General features: G+C 38.9%; 1 protein-coding gene and 2 non-coding genes across 5 annotated transcripts in view; all 3 read right to left on the minus strand.

The window, feature by feature from the left end:
- Positions 1-18091, minus strand: part of LOC126248053 (protein transport protein Sec16A-like) — a 252926-nt gene that overhangs the window by 61003 nt on the left and 173832 nt on the right. For all 3 annotated transcript variants that reach the window (XM_049948690.1, XM_049948689.1, XM_049948688.1), the window contains 4 exons: positions 16837-17006; positions 7718-7835; positions 7397-7614; positions 1962-2216 (listed from right to left, as the gene is read on the minus strand). In XM_049948690.1, the coding sequence (XP_049804647.1) occupies positions 1962-2216; positions 7397-7614; positions 7718-7835; positions 16837-17006 (761 nt within the window). The remainder of the gene's footprint in view (positions 1-1961; positions 2217-7396; positions 7615-7717; positions 7836-16836; positions 17007-18091) is intronic.
- Trnaa-cgc (transfer RNA alanine (anticodon CGC)) lies at positions 15125-15199 on the minus strand. The gene has a single exon. It is a non-coding gene; the product is annotated as a tRNA-Ala (tRNA).
- Trnaa-cgc (transfer RNA alanine (anticodon CGC)) lies at positions 15426-15500 on the minus strand. The gene has a single exon. It is a non-coding gene; the product is annotated as a tRNA-Ala (tRNA).

Here is an 18091-nt window from a genome sequence, read left to right on the forward strand (position 1 = left end):
CAGGAGCATTGTTAGCAGGGAGAATGATAATACTACCATCCTCATTCAGATGTTTTATAACATTCCTCCCATTCACAGCTATATTACACATTACTGACTGCCCAGCAGTGTCACTCTGTTCACTTTATAAATGTCTGTCTGTACACTGGCTATAATCTCCCCAATGTGCACAACTCAGAGGCTAAAAGCAAAATTTCTATGCTTGGCAAGCATTGATATCTTGTAGTTACACAGTGAATGTTCGGATAAATTGATAAAAGTGCAGGAAGTGTCTAAATGCTAGGTCACATGATTAGGTTACACATTGTGAAACTATTACTTCTGTTTACTAGACATTGTCAACATATGCTTCCCCACTGCATCATGCAATCACCTGTCAATTTAATCCCAATCATAACTGCATACTTTCTTACTAATATGGAGACACATTAACTTGAATTAGTATAAAATCACTGTATACTGTATGGCATACTCTTGAACAGTGATGTACTGCTAAGTTTATGAATGAGGACAAGAATGTAATTTAGGTGATGTTATATACTGGAGTGCCTTAGAGTTCTTTGGACCTTGTGTCCACCTATCAATCAGCAGTGTTTAATTATACTGAAACAACATTGTGTTATAAATCTAACCATTCCAAATACAGTTATATTATATACCTAAAATCTAGGACAAGTTTACTAACTATAAAAAGTAACCTCAAAGTTAATTTGAGAAGGATTTAATCTGAAATTTATATAGTGTTATGTATTTGGCATCAGTTGCAAATATCTCGTGTTGGATTTGCAGCACACTAATGCCTTAATAGCTGAATATTTTCAAGTCCTAAAATACACATAGTGAGATCCACATTAATGAGTAAGTGTTCTCACTAACCACGATACACAATAAACTGCAAGAAGTAAGTAATATACACCATCCATCCAAAAAGTTCCAAGACTGGTTTTTTTCCTGGCATGTAAGGGACATCGGCACAGTAACTATGGTGGCAGCTTGAATTAACAACTGTAAACAACGGATGTGCATTCGACAGAACAGGCACCACTAAGCAGTGGGATGTGCATCTGTAGTGTGACAATGTTGTTATGTCACACATCACAACGGAGTAACATCTCTAAATCAAGTGTTAAAGACATTCATCAGAATATTTTGAAGTAGTAGTAAGTGTGTGCAAAGTTTGTCCCACACACCTTGACTCCTGAACAAAAACGTCACATTGACACAAGCTATGAATTGATTTAAATACAGAAGTGGATAATTATTTTCTGGGGGAAAAACAAAAAATTATCATTTGTGATGAGGTCTGCTGTTAACAGTATGAACCTACTACTCAACAACTAGGTGCAGAAATTCACATGAAGGGTCAACACTTTGATGAAATAACCAACATTCTTGCCAATGTGATGTGCAAGTTGAATGACAACACCAAGAAAGAATTTTCTTACTGTTCACATGATTGAATGAATATTCTGTGTGTTATACTAAATTAGATGGTGGTGAACTATGTAGAACACTCGAAGCATTAAAATCATGATTTCTCTATTTTTATCTATCTAGCCTAGAAACTTTTTGGACAGACATGGTATATCACAATGATAAATAAAAAAAATGCAGAAGTGAGTTCATTCACCCAACAGTCATTCTTCCCAGATATCATTCGATGATAGAATGGAGAAGGGGGAAAATTATGGTAGAGCAGACGTATCCTCTGCCCACAATGTAAGGTGGCATGTAGGCACAGATAAGAAAAAAAATCCAATGAAATGTGGGACTAATGAAAAGTGAGTATTACAAAAGCAATTTAAATTTACCAAAATGTAATACAGCAAACCGTGGTGTATGGGTGGGCGCATGTGCATGCTCTCTCTCTCTCTCTCTCTCTCTCTCTCTCTCTCTCTCTCTCCACACACACACACACACACACACACACACACACACACAATGCACTAATTGTTACTTACTCCATAGTTCAAGATAAATTTCTCCAACTCTTGCAACCAAGCAGGATCTCTTTCAGTGTTGTCCTCAACTCCACTAGTATAAACAGGGTCACTGTATTTCAAAAGGTTGCCTGCATCATATATTTGTTTTAAGAATGATATAGGATACTGAATGGTTGACTGCATAACTGTGTTTGCCAAAACTTCTATGTAATGTATTGCTTCTGTAACCATGCCTCTCTCAGCTAAACGAAGTGCATATAGTAATTTGTATGCCTGCAACACAAATAATATGGGTATTAGATACTAATGATTAAATCCTTAAACCAAAGCAGTTCATAAAATAATAAGCTATATCATTATGAAATGACCAATGTTATCAATATTTCATTGTAGAAAAATTACTGTATAATGTGCAATAACAAAAAACTGGCAAAGTTAACTAGAGGCTAGTTCAATTAGCAAAGACAAAGAAAGGAAGTGGCCTCCAGCAGCTTAACTGCCCCCTTTCACAATTCCCATGTTCAGTAGACTTTTCTTGTTTGTTGCTTTTAATGCCCACGTTCCTCTTACTTCAAAATAAGCCAAATACTTGAATAATACTTATTTCTTTCAATCACTGATGTGAAATTTTACACTGGTATCCGCCTCCATACCACTTTTTCATGTACTACTTTGTATAGTGAAGATACTATTTGCTCATTTAGGATTTATGGGTACAATGTGTAGGTATCCTTCAGCTAGGTAGCTTAAAAAATGTTATAACGTACAGAAAGAAAAAAAATTATAAAATTATGAGACACAAATGCTTGCCATTGCTCACCTTCAGAATGTAATATTTTTAGTACTGCCAATAAACAGAAGGAATTATCCTACCTTCTCAAACTGTTACTTCCTTCGTCAAGGAGGAGCAACAATGGATGGGTTGGGGGGGGGGGGGGGGGGGGAAAGGGCAGGTCACTCAGACTAGGATGAGGGGGAACACCTGTTGCAAGGACGAGGGGAGATATTTGTTTCACTACTTTCTGTGTATTTTCCTTTCTTCTTACATGGAATGATGCTGAGAAAAAATTGTCTATGTGAACTTTATGAGTCTCAGACAGAGTGAAAACTAAGTAATGCAGAAAAAGAACTGTCCTGCCGACAGACATCAGCTGTGGGACAGATGTGGCCCCAACAGTGAGGAAAATTAGGTTCAGTGCGCCAAGTCACATAAACTGTGAAAGCCAGTGCTAAATTTCACCAAGTAGCTAACCACAGGATCAAGACTGTACATTACAGTTTTGAGGCTAATTATGTATATGAACTTTACGTGACACTGACTGCTGAGCTGTGGGTTTAAATAAACAAATAATTTTCCTCTATTTAACAAAACTGTGCAGGGTAACAATATATTCCATATGGCATTACCGGCTGGGAGATCCCCACGGATTTGGCTCAACCACGCAATTTGATTTTTTTTTTTGGGGGGGGGGGGCAGTTACTGCGAAATTGCTTGTTGACGTTAGCAGAGTATTGTTAAAGACGTAGTTCAGGGCTGACCTCTGGCGGTATTTGATGCAACTACAGGTCAAAACACCAGCCACCTAATTTTCCATGTTAAAACAGTCTGCATTACACTATCTTTTGAGCTTTAACTAACAAACAAACATACACATTTCCTTCTTATAACATGCTAGGTCTCGTGGCTGAGTACTACGTTGCATTATGCGGCATGTAACTTAAACAAACCATCCGACCGCCCACAATGACATGGTACCAGATCATTGGGTGCACTAATACATCATTGTGTCCATACACTTTATTTTCCAAATAGGGTCTTGCACACATTATCCTACCAAACTAGGCTTCGCCAGATGATGTACAATGCTAGTAACTGTTTACATTTTCAATACTGTATGCAGAAGATAAAGCTACTTCAACCTGTCTCTGATAAACACGTCATCTGTATACAATTCGCTTTGAAACAGCATCTCTTAAGAAATTTAGCTTTTTTGCATTTTGAGGCAGAATTCACATCTATTGCAAAATGCAAATTTTTTCAGTCCGTAGTCACTGGCAAACATTACAGTTTTTATGTATTCTCCCTGAACTTTTTGATTCCTTCTCCAATATTTTCTTTGGTTTTCTTTACTGCTTGCTCAGTGTGCAGATTAAATAACATCAGGGACAGGCTACAATACTGCCCTACTCCCTTCTTATTGTTTCCCTTTCTTGCCCTTTAAGGGGGGTAGGATGTCAAACGGGCTGACTTGTAGCAGGAGAGGCACCACAGGACATTTTAATTTCCACTGTCTATACTTTTACAAGTAAATTCATATAACTTTGTCAGCATGACCAGGAAGCATTCAGGATTCACACTCTTAGCATTGGAAGTTCAAAAACATAACAAAATAATTTTTTTTACATGTGAAATTTCATCTTTTTTACTTACTATTGACTGCATTTGTTGCTATAGATACACTTTTCTTCATAAGTAAGAGAGACTGTTCGATGAATTTTGCACAGCATACAAAACATACTTACAGGTGTCTGAAACTCTAGAATCTATTTAATTTATGAAAAAATGAAAGAGCTGTTATGTTTTAAACTTTGTGTTTAGAAAAAAAATCAAATTTTGTAGTTAATTATCTCAATTTTTACCACAGCTTTTAATAGATTTGGAAAATTCTACAGTTTCATACACCTGTAAGTATGGTTTGTATGCTGTGCAAAATTCGTCAAAGAATCTCTGTTGCTTGTGAAGAAAAATTTAACTATAGCAACAAATGCAGCCAATAGTAAGTGAAAAAATGTTGAAATTTCACACGTAAAAAAATTTATTTTGTTATGTTTTTGAACTTCCACTGCTATGAGTGTGAATCCCGAATCCTTCCTGACCATGCTGACAGTTTTATGAATTCATTTGTAAAAGTATAGACAGTAGAAAATAAAATGTCCTGTGGTGCCTCTCCTGCTCCAAGTCGGCCCGTTTGACGTCCTACCCCCCTCTTAACTCCTATCACTGTTGCTTGGTTTCTGTGTAAATTGCATAATCTTTTCACTTTCCTATATTTTACCCTAGCTAAAGAGTTTATTCTAGCATCTTCTAAGATAAATTATACGGCCAGCATCACCTCACATGTTCCTGCACTTTTCCGGAGTCAAAATTTATGTTCTCCGAGGTGGGCTTCACCCACTGTAAATAATTTGTCTCGGTATTTTGCAGTTATGACTAATTCAATTGTCAGTTCAGTAATATTCACACCTGTAACCACCTGCTCTATTTGGAATTGGAATTATTACATTCTTCTCGAAGTCTGATGGTGTTTTGCCTGTTTTCTGCACGTTGCACACCAAGTGGAATAGTTCTGTCACGGCTGACTCTCCCTAGGATATTAGTAGTTCTGATGGAATGCCATCTCTCCCAGATGTCTTGTTTTGACTTACATCTTTTAGTGCTCTGTGAAATTATTTCTGTGGTATCATATCTCCCATCTCATTTTTATCTACTTCCTTTTCTATAAACTTGCCTTCGAGTTCATTTCCTTTGCATAGTTCCTCTACATATTTCTACCACATTTCTATTCTTTGCTTAGTACTGGTTTTCTTCTGAACTGGTGATATTCACACAGCTGCCTCTCTTTTTCTCTCAAGGCCTCTTAAATTTTTCTATAGGGGTATCTATCTTTCTCCTAGTTCTACCTAGCCATCCCTTCTTAGCCATTTTGCACTTTCTCTCTCTCTCTCGCTCTCTCTCTCTCTCTCTCTCTCTCTCTCTCGCTCTCTCTCTCTCTCCACATCTGTATTCTCTTTCGCCTGCTTAATTTGCTGCATATTTATATTTTCTCCTTTCATCAATAAAAGTCAGTATCTCCTGTGATATTCAAGGATTTCTATTGTCTTCGTCCTTTTACCTATTTGATCCTCTGCTGCCTTCATTATTTCATCTCTCAAAGGTGCCCATTCCACTTTTACACTATTCATTCAATCTGTGCCAAGTCAAGTGTCGCTTAATGCTCTCTCTGAAACTCTCAACAACCTCTGGTTCTCTCAACTTATCCAGGTCCCCATCTCCTTAATTTCCTATCATTTTGCATTTTTTTCAGTTTTAGTCTACAGTTTGCAGCCAATAAATTGTAGCCAGAGTCCACATCTGTCCCTGGAAAAACCCTACAATTTAAAATCTGGTTTGAACACACTGTCTTACCACTATATAATCAATCTGAAATCTTACAGTGTCACTATGTTTCTTCCATGTATACAATACAACCTTCTTTCACGATTCTTAAAACACGTATTAGTGATGATTAAATTTCTTCTGTGTAAAATTCTACCTGACAGCTACCTGTTTCATTCTGTTCTTAAAGTTCATAGTCTACTATTTTTCTCTCACTTCCATTTTCTACTATTGAATTCCAGTCACCCATCACAATTAAATTTTTCTTTCCCTTAACTGTCTGAATAATGGCATCTCATCACACATTATTTTAATCTCTTCATCATCTGTGGAGCTACTTGGCATATAAACATGTACTACTGTGATGGATGTTGGTTTCCTGCCTGTCTTGGCTATGATGATGTGTTCATTATGCTGTTCATATTATCCATACTCCTATTTTCTTATTCATTGCTGGCCCTACTCCAGCATTACTCCATTTCATTTTCTATTTATATCCCTGTAATTGCATGATGGGAAGTCCTGTTCCTCCTGCCACCAAACATCACTAATTGCCACTACATCTACCTTCAACCTATCAACTATCCTTTTCAAATTTTCTAACCTACCTGCTCAATTAAGGGATCAAACATTTCACATCCTGACCTGTGGAATGTCACTTGTTTTCCCTGATGATGACAATTTATTAATAAGAGAGATTCCTGACAATGACACACAATGAACAACATTTAACAATGAAACTCCAGGTAGGAATATCAATGTAGGAAAAGACAGACTGCTACTTACCGTAAAGTAGATACATTAAGTTCCAGACAGGTACAATTAAGACACTTTCATAAAGCTTTCAGTCACAGCCTTCATCAGTAAGAGAGAGACACACATCATTCATACACACAAGCAACCACACCTCATGCACACGTGACCGCCACTTCCAGCATCTCTATCCAGGATGCTAGAGTTGGCAGTTGTATGCATGAGGTGTGCTTGCTTGTGTGTATGAATGGTGTGCGTCTCTCTTTTACTGATGAAGGCTGTAGCTGGATGCTTTATGTAAGTGTATTAATTGTCTCTGTCTGCTACTTAACATGTCTTCTTTGCAGTACTGAACAACAATTGCAGAAAATATATCATGATGATGTTAGTACAACATATTTTAAGAAAGGCTATGGATTTGTGGCTATAGTAATAATTAGAGTATGCCTGATACTGACAGAAGTTATTGATATCCATCTTTTACTGAAGGTTTCTCCGATTAATCAATAAAATGAAAGTTTACAAAGATGAGAATAACACGTACCTCGAATTGTGGTAGTTCAAAATTTGTATTTGCTAGTTGGCATGCATATATGTATATTTCTGTCATTTGAATAGCTTCATTAGTGGCAAACTCCATGAATGGTTTTACATGGGAAGAGCCAATCAAAACAAGTTTTGAAGCTTTGTTGGAATAAATACCAAATGGGAGCTGAGCCATGAGATAACAAAAATGTGCTGCATGGAGGCAACCTCTGGCTCCTGGAAACAGTGAGAAAGCATTAGATCAAAAACATTAAACAAATCACAAAACCAAGGAACTTATTAGATATACAAGAATTGTAAATGAAGTTTCAAAGGGTACCTAAAGTGTCTCCAAGAGTAGTAATTGCTTTATGGTCGAGTTCTGGTCGTTGTGTCGAATTTGATAATATCATTGCCAAATGTGGTTTCCAGTCACCCCACTCCTCATCTGCACAGCACTGAATGGCAGATCAAAATAAAAAGTTTAATGCATCTGCATTTTAATATGAAAAATTAAATTATTCTTATAACAGTACACATAAACCTATAACTGTACACAGATTACTCAAAATCCATTGTACTTTTTCATTACTAATAACTGCATGAATTGCATGCCTATGGAAATATTATTGCTTGTGTACTACTTTCAGTTCTTAGGAAACAGGAATTTATTCACATAATGGTATATTTTTTAGTACTCTTATACTTACTTGTGTAACTTATATGCTTTTCATCAATAATGAAATAGGGTATGTGACCATCATTATTACAAAATAGCCTCTTCATTCTAAATCCAGTTATGAGGGGGAAAAGATAATCATTCCTATAAATGCTTCTACTGTTTTGAGTTGTCAGATGAGATAGCCTAGCAACCTGAACTGCACTTATGGAAGGAGACATGTTTTAAAAGTATGTGTCACGATCTGGGCTATTTCCTTTGATGTTACTTTGACAACTTCATTTTCCCAAATGACCGCTAATGAGCAAGTCACTTTTCCCAGAGAGTAGTCATCGTACAGTTCTGCGAGTGCCTCATGGTCTAATGTCTCTATTATTTCACAAACAACTGGAGCACACTGGTATCCGAAATGACACATGTACTGCAACGGCTACCAACTGTAACATGGTGGTTATGGTGACAAATGATGGGCATATCACATATGAGCACTGCTTCTTGTGCCTTGGCCATTTCACCATGTAAGTTATTCTTTCTGAGGGAATGACATCCCCTTATCTTAATGACAGCAGAAAACTTAATATATATATGTCTTAGACACTTGGACACACAGTTACATTTTTTTTCTAGGAACTGAAGTCCCCCCCCCCCCCCCCCATTTCTGAAGCCAGTCATATGGCTCCACAGTGCCTCCATCATCTACTGGTATATTTATTCTTTCCTCTCTCTTTGCATCTTTGACAGGACTCCAATGACATTGGAACTCGACTATACCAACTTAATGGTTCTTTTAAGCAAACAACTTCAGTTTCCCAATCTTCAACATTAGAGATAGCTGGTACTTTCATCTCTTATGTTTTAAACCCTGTTTTATTGCATTTGTTCTATTCTTTCTTGGAACAACCTTCCTTTCAGGTGATATGTGGAGAAAAATTGAATGAACTAACCATTGTAGTAGAAATCATGGCCCCTTTCCCCTTGGAGGAGGGGAGGGAGCATATACGGTCTCACAACATCTGCTACAGGCAAACTACCACATGCAGATTGGCATGTACAGTGGCAAGAACAGATGTTGGTTGATACATTGACAGTTTGTACTTGCAATGATACGAGGGTTGTTTTTTAAGTAAGAGCCGTTTTTATTTTTTAAAAAAAGATACAAATACTTTTGTAAAAAAACTTTTATTTTCTGATTCTACTCACTTTTACCTATTTTTCTACATAGTTGCCTTGTTTACTTAAGCACTTGTCATACCGTACAACTAAGTTTTTAATTCCCTCTTCAAAGAATTCGGCCGCCTGCTCCGACAGCCAAGAGTTCACGGCCGCTTTCACTTCATCGTCGTCATTGAAGCGCTGCCCGCCAAGCTGGTGTTTCAGGTACCGGAAAAGGTGAAAATCGCTAGGAGCAAGGTCGGGGCTGTATGGTGCATGGTCCAAAACTTCCCAGCCAAAATAATCAATCAAATCTCGAGTCTTTTGAGAGGTGTGAGGCTTAGCGTTATCGTGCAGGAGCAAAACTCCTTTTGTCAACATGCTGCGCCTTTTGTTTTGAATTGCTCTGCGGAGCTTCTTTAGAGTTGCACAGTAGGCATCTGAGTTGATTGTCGTTCCTCGTGGCATAAAGTTCACTAGCAAAACACCGCACCGGTCCCAGAACACAGTTGCCATAATCTTGCGCTTTGACAGCGTCTGTTTGGCTTTGACCTTGACGGGTGAGGCTGGGTGTCGCCATTCCATCGATTGTTGCTTGCTTTCGGGAGTGATATGGGATACCCATGTTTCATCTCCAGTGACAATTTGACTCAACATGTCATCCCCTTCTTCCTCGTAATGAGTCAAAAAGTCCAATGAAGTGGCAAATCTCTTCCCTTTGTGGTCCTCTGTGAGGAGTCTGGGTACCCATCGAGAACACAGTTGCTTGAAGTTATGTTTTCAGACACAATTTTGTACAAAACCGATCTTGAAACTTGTGGAAATTCCAAAGAAAGAGTGGAAATTGTGAATCTTCTGTCCTCACGAATCTTTGTTTTGACTGCAGCCACCAAATCATCAGTGATCACAGAGGGCCGGCCTGAGCGTTCTTCGTCATGGACATTTTGACGGCCATTTTTAAACTCTCTAACCCACTGACGCACTTTACCTTCACTCATTGCATTCAAGCCACAAACTTCTGCTAACTGACGATGACTTTCTGCAGCTGATAGGCTTCTCGCGGTCAAAAAACTTATCAATGACCGTATCTCACACGCAGCGGGCGATTCAATAATTGTAAACATTATAAAGTAGCACAGCGATGCATACACGTCAGCTACAAAGCTGCAACTTGCATCAGTGTGAACGGGAAGGATGCCGGCAAGTGGCGCGGTGGCTTGTTGCGGCGTTCGCGCGAACTACGGGACTATACGCGCGAACGGCCCTTACTTAAAAAACAACCCTCGTATTAACACTGTTTCACAATGGGAAACATTAGGTTAGAAATGATACACGCTATATGTATTTGAATTATGCTGTTACCTCATCACATAGCACCTTTTATAACTATTATTTCTTGTAGTTTCTGCTCTTTGACATAGGCTGGACGTAAGTCACCCCAAACTGAATGTTTGCCTAAACAATTACCATATATTAGCAGGGATATGCAGCCTACATCTGAGCCACAAGCTGCTTGGTCACGTGTCCTGCAAGGAACATGATCTTTACACAAAAGTGTACAGTGGACAGAATTTTGCCACTTGAAACATCATAAGTGATTTGGTAAAAACACTTGTGTGTAATTTTTGTGGGTCCATTCTTCTACCCTTGTTATCCATAGGTATCACCAGCACTTTTCTCCAGTCTCTTAGGACTTTGCACTGGGTGAGAGATTCACGATATATGCATGCTAAGTAGGGAGCTAGTGCCCGAGTGTAATCTTTGTAAAACCAAATTGGGGTTCCATCCGGGCCTGGAAAATGACTTTTTTTCAACTCTTTCAGTTGTTTCTCTACGCCAGGACTGCTTATTAGTATATTGACCCACCAAAGTCTGTTTGATGGTCAAACTACAGTATGTCTGTACGATTCTCCTGCATGAACCATTTCTTAAATGCAAAATTTAAAATTTTGACTTTCATTTTTCTATCTGCTACTGCCACACCAGACTGGTCGACAAGTGGCTGGATGGAAGCCTTAGACCCACTTAGCAATTTTACAAAGGACCACAATTTTCTTTGGTTCTTGGCCAGATCTTTTGCTGAGGTGTGACAGTGGTGGCTGATTTATTAACTTCAGTAACCATAGCTGCCATGATGACACCATGTTCACTAATCCCTGTCTTTATACTGATGCCGTCTATAACAAAAGCCTCTTTGAACCTACAAGGTCTAAGACACTTTAAATTGCACAAGGGCTGCTGAACTAGCTGCTCAAGACAATTTTTGGAAAAGATGTTCAAAAGTACATCACAGGACTGTGTCTGTACCCCTACAATGAATCCAGAGACGTCCCAGTCTATACTCGGTAGGTTAAAAGTCGCTTCCAACTAGTACCACATGAACTGGGTATTTATGCATTAATGACTGTAGACTTTTTGTTTGAATGATTCTAGAGCTATCACAGTCGAATCAGATTGCCAGTAAAAATATATAACAGTTAATTTGATTTCACTATGACCTTTTATATGGGACCAGATAACTTCACTGTCATAATTTCAACGACAATAGGAACAATATTTTTGTCAACTGCAATGGACACTTCCCCTCCTATGGGTTCTAATCTGTCTTTCCAATATACATTCCATAACTCGCTAAATATCTTCGAGATTTCTCCTTTTGGTTTCAGTCAGCTCTTGGGCCCAAGGATAGTCTGAGTGCGAGAACTACCCTGGAGGGCAGTAAATTCAGAAACTATGTTACAAATACTTGGCCAATTTACTGATAAAAGTTTGACTGTCAAAGTGTCTTTGCTACGAACATGGGATGATTTCCCTATTTGCAAATTGGCTGGTGAGTGTTCAGACTACCTTAAACTACTGCCTAGCCTAAAAAAAACACGTGCATTCCATAAGTACTCTGCCAACCAAGTAGCTGCTTCCCTTGTGTAGTGCACCCCTGACATATCAAGGGGAGTCCTAAAATTACCCATCAATAACATAGGTCCAGAAATCTGCAGCCAGGACTGTCTCTGAGTCGACAAAGTCTTTGGTTGAGAGCCTCTACTCTACTTGGTGTCAACATGAGCCACAATTTGCAAATGACTACACCTTTCACACTCAACAGTTGTAGGCGAGGCTGCCTCCACACCTCTGATGAGGACCCTCGGCAGATATACCGAGTGCACATTGGTTTTCTTTCCAGCCCTGAACATTACCTTCCTAAGGGGAACCATAATGTGCTGAACATTGGAACTCCCAGTAGCTAGCAAATCGCTAGCAAATATGCCTGCTCAGACCCTGCTGAAGGAATGGCCACCTGTTCACTCACAGGGCAAATAGGCGAGGCCAGACAGCTAGCCTCTACATTGGCCCTAAACCTCGAGCTACCCATAAGTGTTAACAACTGTCACTCACCCTGATGTGACAGCGGATCAACCGCATCAGGTACACTAGGACGTGCCTCAGCAGTAGAGCCGATGGGCTAAAAATATGACAGCTGAGACGTCCCTCATGACATTCCAGATTCTCTGGCATCACTACACATCCTCTGATACCGTAGTCTTCCTCGCCTCAAGTTCTGTTAGCCCCTGCCCCACACCCACATTCATTCATGCCCCTAAATTCATTTACCCAGCACTCACATATTCCTCTGTGTGGTCACCATTTCCTCTGTTCTGCGTCATCTCCTCAATCCACTCCCCCAGGTCACTGTGCGTTGTGTACAACTCCCTCAGCCTGCGAGCAGAATTAGCTCATCACCACATTTCTATCATGTACACCTACTGCCTCTCCCTCCCAGCCATCAGCCACTCCTCCCAATCCTTGCTATCACTCCCCACCCGTTTCTCTCCTCACCCACCACACCTGACACCAACCTTTTTAAGTCAAATTGCAGTTCTAAAATCGTGTAGCCATGCAGGTGTATATGTAGTGTACTATGGCTAATGAATGATTTGTCTGAAAGCTAGCATTGCTTTCTGGCTTGTTTATATGCCTGCTGGCAACTCAACAATAAGCTAAGTTACTCCTTACATTATTTATATCCCATAAAGTATATACTTACCTGCAAACTGAATTTTTCATCATATTAATAGAAATAGTGTTAGTGTTTCAAGAAAAATATAGTTAACTAAGAAATTCAGAGATGTACTTGTGAAGAATATACAAAGCCTTGGAGTCCAAGACTTTTGTAATATTCACTGTTAGAGCTATTTGCCACAAGATGATTTTGAGGTTAAGACTGATTGAAGTCCATACTTCAAATTACTGGAACAGGGCAATAAAGAGGCCACAGATATTAGAATGTTCCTTAACAATTTTAACAGTGAGTTATTTAGTCTGTTTGCATTTACCTTACACATTCATATGTAAATATGGCAACATGCTGACCATTTACAAGTAGTTTTTAAAAAAAAAAAAAAAAAAAAAAAAAAAAAAAAAAAAAAAAAAAAACCACTGATGTGAACTAGTGATCTCCACCCACCTCTTTTTACACATTACAAAAATATACCTTTTTCTACAGTATAGAAGGAGTTGACAAGGACAAGATTTTTCAGTTTGCTTTCAAATTTAGTTTTACCCCCTGTCAGACACTTTATAACATTTAGTAAGTGATTAAAATTTTTGGTAGCACAATTGTGAACCTCTTTTTGTGCTAAAGACGGCCTTAAAGTGGAGTAATGAATGTCATTTTTTCTTCTGGTATTGCAATTATGTACATCACTGTTCGTTTTGAACTGCAGCATAATATTTAAAACAAATTTCATTAAGGAATAAATATACTACGAAGCACTAGTCAAAATGTCTAACTCCTTAAAGAGACATCTACAAGATGATCATGGGCAAGTACCAATATTAATCTTACAGCATGTTTTTGTGCTATGGAGACTTACTTTCTTAAAACTGAGTTATCCAGAACACTATTTCACATGACACTGTTGAATGAAAATACACAAAATACGTCTACTTACTGATTTGTCTCTCCCCTAAGATTTGCAACGGTTTGAAGTATAAATGTGGTTGACCTAAGTTGTTTCAGATGTGCAGAACTGAATACGCTCTGTATCTTTGAAACAGAGTGAAACCAGTCACAGAAAACCATTCAATAATATTATACTTTTAAGAACAATATTTACCATTTCTTCTGCTGCCGTATAAATGTTTAGACTGATTACAATACTAATTTCATCTCTAAAAATAAATAATTCTGCTGCTTGTACATTAGGTAGGTCGTTACATATATGAGAAACAATAGGGGACCTAAGAATGAGACCTGTAGAACCCCATAAGTGATTTCTCCCCAGTCAGAAGAATCTCCCTTGCTTACATTGGTTGAATTTGAACCAAGTACAACTTTCTGCAATTTTTTGGTTAGATATGGCATCACCCACAGGTTGGGTATACCATCAATTTCATAAAACCTCAAGTTTATCCAAGGGAATATTCTAATTTACATTGTCAAATGCCTTAGATAATTCATAGAAAATATCAACCAGCCTTATTTTGTTTGTTAATGCTTGTAAAATTTGGTGAGTGGATGTGTAAATGGTATTCTAAAACTGAGCAATTTTTCTGAAATCAGAACTGTGATTTACTGAGGATATTACTGTTGAAACTTCCTGGCAGATTAAAACTGTGTGCCCGACCGAGACTCGAACTCGGGACCTTTGCCTTTCGCTGGCAAGTGCTCTACCAAATGAGCTACCGAAGCACGACTCACGCCCGGTACTCACAGCTTTACTTCTGCCAGTACCTCGTCTCCTACCTTCCAAACTTTACAGAAGCTCTCCTGCGAACCTTGCAGAACTAGCACTCCTGAAAGAAAGGATATTGCGGAGACATGGCTTAGCCACAGCCTGGAGGATGTTTCCAGAATGAGATTTTCACTCTGCAGCGGAGTGTGCGCTGATATGAAACTTCCTGGCAGATTAAAACTGTGTGCCCGACCGAGACTCGAACTCGGGACCTTTGCCTTGCGCGGGCAAGTGCTCTACCAACTGAGCTACCGAAGCACGACTCACGCCCGGTACTCACAGCTTTACTTCTGCCAGTACCTCGTCTCCTACCTTCCAAACTTTACAGAAGCTCTCCTGCGAACCTTGCAGAACTAGCACTCCTGAAAGAAAGGATATTGCGGAGACATGGCTTAGCCACAGCCTGGAGGATGTTTCCAGAATGAGATTTTCACTCTGCAGCGGAGTGTGCGCTGATATGAAACTTCCTGGCAGATTAAAACTGTGTGCCCGACCGAGACTCGAACTCGGGACCTTTGCCTTGCGCGGGCAAGTGCTCTACCAACTGAGCTACCGAAGCACGACTCACGCCCGGTACTCACAGCTTTACTTCTGCCAGTACCTCGTCTCCTACCTTCCAAACTTTACAGAAGCTCTCCTGCGAACCTTGCAGAACTAGCACTCCTGAAAGAAAGGATATTGCGGAGACATGGCTTAGGCACAGCCTGGAGGATGTTTCCAGAATGAGATTTTCACTCTGCAGCAAAGGTCCCGAGTTCGAGTCTCGGTCGGGCACACAGTTTTAATCTGCCAGGAAGTTTCATATCAGCGCACACTCCGCTGCAGAGTGGCCTGTTGTACTCTCACTCATTTCACTGCATTCCACACAGGTTTAAGTCTGTTACCAGAATTACTGATTTATAGCATAATGTGCATGTTTCTTGACTTTTTAATAACTTTTCTTAATAATTATGAGTACTTTTTGTAGCGTGCAACTCCAGCAGGATCTTTGCTTATTCATGCCAATAGATAAAATTTCCTTTTCCTTTCACAAGATACTTTAATCCCTTTATTGAACAATAGTTTTATACATGGACATACATAAAGCAATGTGCGGAAGCAGGTATTTTATACAAAGAGATTACAGATAAGCAGAAACCATATATTTTACACAGTGGTGAGAACAGTGTCGCTGGAGATTATATTTTGCTGCGGCCCCTGATGTTGTCTGAAGTTGCAAATAGGGGTGCACAACTAAGTTAACACCTATAGACCACTGCCATCTTATTGTGAATCAGTTGGTTTTCTGATGACAGTGGAGAATATTGCCAATCAACGAAGTCTACACCAATTTGATGTGACAATCACCGAGACCATTCTACATGACAATATCAACCACGAAAAACTTTGTGGCTGTATTGACAACAGTAACAGCTGGAACATACAGCACAGTTTACATATCTGTAGGTATCTATGGAGCTAAAAGTAAATACCCAAATTTTGCACATGGATGTACATTCTATGTTTATCTCATAGAAGTTGTACAAAATATGCTCCTGCATGAAATAAAAGGTTAAAAACAAACACATGCAGTGAAGAATATCCAACAAAAATAGCCGCTTAGTCCTTAATGTAATATGAGGACTTATTTTCATAACATAATTAGAAAAAACACCCAACTGTCTGATGGTAAAGGAGACTGCAGAAAAATTTCTATCCGGATAGGACTAAGGAAATAACAAGAAGGGGAAATTTTAACAGGACATTAGAATAGTCTGGTCCTTCCGAGACGCACTTCATCTCATAAGAAACATAATTCAAATACCACCTGGATACAGTTATCTATTCAAACTGTTTGAAATCAATTAGTTTCATAGAAATTATTAATATTTGTATACAAAGTTTATTAATACTTACTGTAACAGCAGCAGGTTGACGACCAGACATAAGCTGATATAATGTCTGTAAAGGATCATTCATCTTCAGACCATTGGCAAATCTCATCATGACCTGAGCATGTGTTCGCTTATCCATTTTTGAGGCAAGGAATAAAGCATGTCCCCAGAGACCATGCTTCATTGCCCATTCTGCAAATAATTAAGGAAAAATTCATTTAAAATTACAGATTATTCAGTGGATGAATTTACAGTGAATTAAGTGTGAATAAATAATGAGAAACAATAATTACAAAAAACATCAATGAACACATTCCTGGGGTTTGTATTTCTACAGTGTTTTTTTATTGCTCACTCTGACTGTGGATATTTTCAGTAAAGCCATTCAAGGCTGTCGGGGTACTGTTGAGTGCTAGCTGACTCCAAAAAATACTGTGGGGCCTACATACTTGTGAAATGATTACAAATTGAACAAGACATTCATTACTGAGGAAACTGGTTTACAAAAAAGCATGGCAAGATTTCACTTCTACTGCTGAAAATCTGCACCCATTAGTGTAGTGAAACATACCTATTTTACCGTCACTGGCCTCACTTTATCTATACATATATAAATTAAAGTCTCCCACAGTTTATGTCTCTGTGTTTGGGCTAATTTTAGCACCTACAGTAAGGATTTTGATATGATTTTCACTAATAGATAGACTGATTTACAAGGAACATTTTTATATATAATTCACAAATATTTCATAAAAATTGGCTGAACTATAACAAATTGAAGTCCCCACCATCATAAAGTTTCCCAGCTGCAGCGCACAGCCAGTGAGCTTCTGCAGACTTCCTGAACGACCTGCGATGTGGGATGCACAATATATTAAGCTGGTGAGAACAGATGTTTTGGTACAGAATTTATGTTTAAGATGTGTGAAGGGAAATACAGGGAACGGTCACACAGAAAAGTCTGCTTGTGCTGGAATGGTGCTGTAGTCAGTCGGCCAGGAAGTGACCATAGCTTGTACTGAACTCCACTGTGGTCGGGTGGACCACTCCGTACTGCTGCTACAGTTGGGTAACTAAAAAGTGGCTATCACTCGCACGGAACTCGCACTGTAGTTGAGCAGACTAGACAGTGTGGTAACTTGTAGCTCTCATCATTGGCATAATTAGATGTGTAACAGAAAATGTTCTTGTCTCCTGAGAACTTTCCTGACGTGTTGCTTAAGTTGTTTAAATTATATGAAACTGACAATATTCAGTTGCTTATTGTTGTTTTCCAA

Source organism: Schistocerca nitens, chromosome 3 (assembly GCF_023898315.1).
Source record: "Schistocerca nitens isolate TAMUIC-IGC-003100 chromosome 3, iqSchNite1.1, whole genome shotgun sequence".
NCBI lineage: Eukaryota > Metazoa > Arthropoda > Insecta > Orthoptera > Acrididae > Schistocerca > Schistocerca nitens.